This window comes from Pyrus communis, chromosome 16 (genome assembly GCF_041283825.1).
Source record: "Pyrus communis isolate YQ-2024b chromosome 16, ASM4128382v1, whole genome shotgun sequence".
In the NCBI taxonomy this organism is placed as follows: Eukaryota; Viridiplantae; Streptophyta; class Magnoliopsida; order Rosales; family Rosaceae; genus Pyrus; species Pyrus communis.
In genome coordinates, this window is record NC_142580.1 from 3,197,441 (window position 1) to 3,205,000 (window position 7,560).

General features: G+C 39.4%; 1 protein-coding gene across 1 annotated transcript in view; it reads right to left on the reverse strand.

Annotated features, from left to right (window-relative positions):
• Positions 1-1,141: 1,141 nt before the first annotated feature.
• LOC137731311 (D-aminoacyl-tRNA deacylase-like) overlaps positions 1,142-7,560 on the reverse strand; it is a 6,760-nt gene continuing 341 nt past the window's right edge. Inside the window, exons 2-4 of the mRNA XM_068470409.2 lie at positions 7,490-7,560; positions 1,539-1,736; positions 1,142-1,338 (exon numbers count right to left, since the gene is read on the reverse strand). The exon at positions 7,490-7,560 is cut by the window's right edge and continues 1 nt beyond it. Coding sequence (XP_068326510.2) covers positions 1,296-1,338; positions 1,539-1,736; positions 7,490-7,560 — 312 coding nt within the window. The 3' untranslated portion in view covers positions 1,142-1,295. The remainder of the gene's footprint in view (positions 1,339-1,538; positions 1,737-7,489) is intronic.

Here is a 7,560-nt window from a genome sequence, read left to right on the forward strand (position 1 = left end):
GGTCTGACCCAGAACTGAAAAGAGTTTCGATTTATAACACACTTGAATATTAAGGGTACTAGACTGATTGTATTACCAAGGAAAAAAAAAAAAAAAAAAGGCAAGGTTGGCTAAGAACCATTCTGGTGGTCCCTTGGTGGCTCCACCATTGAAATGTACACCATCCTTCCTTCCCTCTTCTTTTTATCTCCAAATGAAAACTAACACAAAATTATCGATAAACGAGAGCTTAATCATTATTAAGGTGACAACTCAAATAATTTGTCAAACTCACTCCATCATTATCATCACTATCGTCTAAAGAGAAAAGGGATAAAGAGAAAAATAAAATAAAAAACTTGTAGCTCAAACTTTAAATTGGACCCCCACCCAAAGAAAGACTGTCTATGTAAGACATGACGAACCCTAATTTTAGTGTGGTGGTTCATGCCTGCTTTCGGCAATTGTCATTAATAATTACTAATTGTCAGCTCAGAGAAACTTAATCACGTAATCAATGAGAAAATACACTGACGGAGACTAATTCAGCACTTCAGAGCAAGGAAAGGTTTATTCACAAATGCCAAATGCTACTTTTATTTCACTATATTTTAGTGTCTCAAAGATGAGACGATTCGATAGAACTTCTATGCATTGAGTGTGTCATTGTGACGGTATTTAAAAACTTAGGCGCTGCTATGTCTTGAAATTAAAACGCATATCAGTACTTTTTTATTTTTAATAAACGATAATATCTACACTAAAGGGGTGGCGGACTAAGCCTCACATTGGACTAGCCATAAAAACATGGTTTAAATTCATCTTTGGTAAGAATAGAACCTAAAACCTTCCACTTACAAGTGAAGAACAATACTGCTAGTCAGTACTTAATTGACTTAAATCGCCCCATAGTGGCATCCCGTTGTAAGTAACTCTTCCGAAAGCCGAAGCCAAGTGCTTTGCTCTTTAATTTTTTCTCACATTGGGTCTCCATAATTTTCAATAATTTTTACCTCAGTCCGGCCGCAGGACTCCTCCACATTGTTATTGTTTCCAGCGCAAGGCGGCCCATATCTTTTATGATGAAGCCCAGAAGCCCCAGCATTTTTCGTGGGCTCAACTCAAGCCTCAGATCCAACATTACATCACAATGACAAGCTGATTTGGAAAAATATGTATTTCATTTATAATTCATATTTGCTTGCTGCTTCATCCAAGTTTAAGTAGAAATCGTTAAAAATCACACTATATATGCAAAGCAATTCATCGAATCTAGTAGAAATCATTGGGTTTGCCAATTTGGATGTTCTGCTCACCTAAGAAAGCCGTATAACGTTCTTTTGCCAGCTTTTGAAACTCCTGCAATCAACAATCAAAAGTTGTATAAGATAACTTTTCAATAATACTTATGCAAGTGAAAACAAAATCTCTCATGCAATCAACAAACGTCGGCTTGTCTAAGAGTTGTGGCTTTCAACCTTCTTGTGTTTCAGATTACATCTTTTGGGACCTAAAAATGTTTGATACGCAAGTCACGTATTAACAAAGACCTAACTTACTTTTGATCAAGATGAGCTATAACTTCCCCACCAGGGAAAGCCGATTGGGTAGCCTTAAATGCTGCTTTGATTGCGTGTTTCCAAGTTCCACCAATGTCTTTCGTATCTTTTGCATTTGTTCCTGCTTTGGACTGATTTGGATCTTCCATCGGCAAGGAATAACCCGAAAGTAGATGGCCTACCCACACCCCGTCTTTCCTGTACTTGCAAAGAATGGGATTATGTTCACGTAGTAAACCAAACTATTCACTATATCTATCATCAATAAATATTTCTATATTACATACTAAATCCAGACATCAATCAGACTAGTACAAGATATTCACAGAATAAGTGACTTTCACATGTGAAAAAAGGTAAATACAACTACACATAACTAACTTCTAGACTCACCAATACAATAGAGACACATGGCAGTGCCTAACAACTAACCATACATCATGTAATCTAACATTCCCCCTCAATCTGATGCTAGGCAATCCCAAGCATAAGATTGTTACAATGAGAACTAAACAATGGACAACACAAACCCTTGGTAAGAATATCAGCAAATTGTTCGGATGAGGCAACAAACTGCAACAAAATTATGCCTTGCTGAACCCTTTCACGCACAAAATGGCAGTCTATTTCGATGTGTTTAGCTTTAGAATGCAAAATGGGATTAGTTGCTAGAGCCATGGCAGATATGTTGTCGCAATGAAGCAAAGGAGTAACTGACGAAGAAAGAGACAGATCCTTGAGTAATTGTTGAAGCCATACCACCTCAGCAGTTGTAGTGGCCATTGCTCTATACTCGGCCTCAGTAGAAGACCGACTAACAGTATGCTGCTTCTTCGAACTCCAAGAAATGGGATTGTGGCCTAAAAACACAATGAAACCAGTAGTTGATCTTCGGTCATTGGGATCCCCAGCCCAATCAGCATCTGTGTAAGCTTTAATATTCAAACTGCCAGGTTTATAGCACAAGCCAAGCTGCATAGTCCCTTTGAGATACCTTAAGATGCGCTTGACTGCAACAAAATGACTTTCAAGGGGAGAATGCATGAATTGACAGACTTGATTAACCGAATAGGCTATATCAGGTCTAGTAAACGTCAAATACTGGAGGGCACCAACTATACTCCTGTAAATACCTGGATCAGGAACTGGAGGACTACCATGAGTTAATAGCTTTTGATGAGGATGACAAGGGGTAGTACAAGGTTTATTGTCTAGCATATTTGTCTTGTGCAGCAAGTCCTTGATATATTTGGACTGATGAATAAGGATTCCCTGAGATTGATACTCAATTTGCAGACCAAGAAAATAGTGCAGAATTCCTAAATCCTTCATATCAAACTCCTTGGTTAATTGGTGGATCACAGATTGAACATGAGAATCATCATCTCCACTTAGGATAATGTCATCAACATAAAGGAGCAACACAACAATGGAATGACCATTATTTTGGACATAAAGAGATGGATCTGCATATGATGCTTTAAAACCCAAACTAAGAAGAAATCGGGAAAACCTTTCATTCCATGCTCGGGGAGCCTGTTTAAGGCCATATAAAGACCTTTCAAGTTTACACACAAACTCTGGATGATCCTTGTCAATAAACCCTTGTGGTTGAGACATATATACTTCTTCATCTAGAAATCCATGCAGAAAAGCATTCTTGACATCTAATTGTTTAAGTTTCCACCCCTTTGTAGCAGCCAATGATAACATCAATCTGACTGTAGTAGGTTTAACTACAGGACTAAAGGTCTCATAATAATCAAGACCTGCTTCCTGAGAGAACCCCTTGGCTACTAGACGAGCCTTATACCTCGCAACAGACCCATCAGGATGTCTTTTAACCTTATAAATCCACTTACAACCCACCAGGTTCTTGTGAGGTGGAAGGGGAACTAAGGTCCATGTCTTCTGTGTAAGAAGAGCTTCCATCTCCTCATTCATTGCACATTTCCACTGAGAACACTTTGAAGCAGCACTGAAAGACTGAGGTTCCCTATCCAGAGAGGAATCAATGGACATGGAAGCAGAAAAGGCATTCTTTTTAGAGATCCCAGACTTGGACCGTGTTTGCATTGGATGTGCATTAATATTGATCACAGAAACAGGTTGCAGATCAGGAACTTGAGAGGTAGTTACAGCAGGGTTGGTGTCAGAATCGGAGACAAGTGAATCTCCAGGTGGCAGAGCAGGAACTTGAGAATCAGTAGAATCTGAGACAGGTGCACCTCCAGTAGAGACAAGATCACCAAGTGTTGGAGAGTTAGACTGAGTAACAGGGACTTGAGAAGAAGATGGTATTTGTGGAAATGGTATTGGTATGATGGGAGGATGATGAAAGGTATTAGAGTGACTAATCAAGTGTGGATGTGGTTGGGTGAAGATAGCAGATTGGAGACAAGACTTGGACAACCCTTGAGCACTAGGAAAAACAGTTTCATCAAACAAGACATGTCTGGACACAATAAGCTGATGAGCCTTGGTATCATAACAAATGTAACCTTTATATTGAGCAGCATACCCCAAGAAAAGACATTGTATGGTTTTAGGTTCCAGTTTATGTTGTCTATAGGGTTTCATGGAAGGGTAACATGCACAACCAAAAATCCTTAAATGCTCAAGGGAAGGTGGAGAGTGAAATAACATCTCAAATGAAGAGTGCATCTTTAACATAGATGTAGGCATTCTATTAATAAGATAAGTAGTTGTAGCACAGGCATGAAACCAAAACTCAGGTGAGAGGGAAGCTTTTTGAAGTAATGTGATAGCAGTTTCAACAATATGCCTATTCTTTCGCTCAGCTAAACCATTCAGCTCAGGAGTGTAGGGACATGATTTTTGGTGGACAATCCCTTTAGATTTTAGAAAATTTTGAAATAAAAGACTAGTATACTCTCCCCCACCATCACTCTGTAGGACTTTAATATGTGCAGAAAAAGAGGTATGAATATAAGCTTGGAAGTGCACAAATATCTCAAATACAACAGCTTTACTAATCATGGGAAAGATCCATGTATAACGGGTACATTCATCAATAAACGAGACATAATAGCGATACCCTTCTAAAGACTTGGTAGGAGAGGGACCCCATACATCAGTATGCAAGACTTCAAAAGGAACAAGAGACTTTGAAGCTACTAAGGGAAAAGGTAACTTTGTAAACTTGCCTTGTAAGCAATCAATACAAGTTTGAGATGTGGAATTACAGGGAAAAGTAATACCAGACTTATGAAGGGCTACTTGAGTTACAGAGTTGGTTGGATGACCCAATCTGCAATGCCAGAGATAGGTATTGATTTTCTGTCCAAGAAATGCTGCAGGAGAGGGCTGTGGTTGTTTAAGAATGGGAAGTGGATAGACAGCTTGGTTACTCAGTCCTTGGTATAGTACCTTGTTGGTGACCTTGTCCTGTATACACACAGAAAATTCATCAACAATACACCTACAATTGTTGTCTTTGCACAATTGATGCATAGACAATAAGTGTTGTGATAAGTGTGGAACATGTAACACAGATTTTAACTCAAGTGTATGTGATGAATTAGATAAACGAGCTTGACCAATGTGTTTAATTTGTAAACCTTCACCACTAGCACTAGTAAATGTCTCTGATGAAGAATAAGGAGTGGCAGCTTGCAAATTGGACAGATCAGATGTCATATGATTGGTTGCTCCGGAATCGAGTAACCAATACTCTTGCTGTGGTGCTGTAGGAGAGAAATTGGTTCGTGCAGTAAAAGCACCAGGTGGACCATGTTGAGGAGAAAACATCCCATTTGAATACTGAGAATGAGACAGCACAGTAGGATTCTGCACTTGAGATTGAAATGGATTTGAAGACTGCAACTGATGTGACACCTGTGGTGTAGAGGAGTGAAATGGATGCTGCTGAATCACATTGGAAGATGGAGAGTATTTCTAAAATGAAGGCACAGAAACAGGTGCAGAGTTGAGTCTGTCAAAACAGGTGGCAGCAGTGTGGCCTTTTCTGCCACATATTTGGCAACCATTCTGAAAACAATTTAGAGCTACATGGCCCTTTTTATCACATATTTGACAGATGAGCAAAGGTTGAAATGATTGATCTGGAACAATCGGAGAGCCAGGATGCTGAAACGAAGACTGAGATGGAAAGGAAGGTTGTGCAGAGCCTTGATAACCAGATGGTTGATGAAAACCAGAATTAAACTTCTTGCCTTTACCCCTGAACTTGTAGTTATTTCCCCTGAAGTTGTTATAAGTCCCAGAACCGGTCTGAGAGACAAATGCAACAGGACCATTGTTAGGAGAAAAAGACAGTGGCTGAAACTGAGACATCTGGGAACCAGAAGGAACATATGACCCAAAATCAAAATTGCCAGTGGGAGTGGTAGAATGGGAAGAGCCACTAGTGTCATAAGCTGAACGGGAAGTATTTGCAAGCATAGCTGCCATTAAAGAAGGTGACTTGATGACCTCTTCCAATGTAGACTCTTCTGCCTTCAACTGAGATCTTAGCTCTTTTAGAGAAACCAGATTCTCTCGCCCACGAATTACAGACTTAATGATATTATATTCTGTAGGCAAGCCTCTCAGAGCTACAATTACAATATCCTCATCAGAAATCACAACACCAGCAGTGGCTAATTGATCCCTGCAATCTTTAATTCTCTGCAAGTAAAGATCAATGGATTCTGGCCCTTTCTTGATGTTTTGCAGATCAATCTTCATTTGAACAATGCTAGTATGAGTCATATTTGCAAATCGCTCTTTAAGATTATTCCACATTGCTCGTGAGCTTTGACAACCAATTACACATGATAAAGCATCAGTGGATAGGGTTGCAGTAATCAAAGTCATAAGAGCTTTATCATGTATTGTCCAAACTTTATAAGCATCAGTGATTGAAGAGTTATTAACTATCAATTCACCATCAGAACCCGAATCATCATATTTCGAAGGACAGGTAATAGATCCATCAACAAACCCCATAATGCCATTCCCTTCTAGCAACAAATCTATCTGAAATTTCCAAGTAACATAGTTCGAATCATCCAACTTCACAGTAACAGTGTTGCCAACACTAGGTATAAGCGAAGAGATAGGTGATTGTGTGAGTGCTAGTTGAGCAGTAGTAACCATGACTAATCCAATCAGAGATTCAATAAATCCAAGAGATAGAGAATCACAAAGCAGCAATGGCCAAGAATCAACAAATCAAGAACCAGTAATAAATCGAATCAAGCAGAGATATCGAAAGAAAACACCTCAACTGCAACGACGAGACAAATTGAGGATGGATCCAGCCACAGATCCAAGCGACGACGAACAAAAGATCGACCGAGAGAAGAAATACCACCGACGAGCTCAAGAAACCCCAAAAAAAATTTCTAGGGTTTGTAGAAAAGCCACCGACACGCACCAACAAACCGTCACCGGAACAACGAAGACGAACCGGAGCACCGACGACGAACAGAAGCACAGGAATCGGAAAAACGAGCGGAAGCACAGGAATCGTCAACCAATGGTGTTACCCTTGGCAGGCTCTGATACCATGATAACGCTGAGATTTAGCTATGGAGAAATGCAGAGAGAATTCGAAGAGAGAGAGTAGTGAGAGAAACTGAAACTTTTCATATCATTTATTATTACAACCTATCCTTGTTATAAATACAACTACACATAACTAACTTCTAGACTCACCAATACAATAGAGACACATGGCAGTGCCTAACAACTAACCATACATCATGTAATCTAACAGGAGAGAGAGAGAGAGAGATGAAGAAAGTTGCCATCTATAGTCTGGTAATCCCATTTGTTTTTAGCAGATTATTTACCTATTTACTTCAACACAATCAATCAAAATGATGAGGTTCAGTTCACAGTTAATAAGTGATGCATCAAACCGCAAAAGAAGGAAACAAAGAATAAAGCTGGATATGAGCAAACTGTAAAATGCCATAACTTACAGGACTATATCCATATGCCGAGGAGCATAATGTCCACCACCTAATCCAAGAACTTTATTCTTATCCTTCTC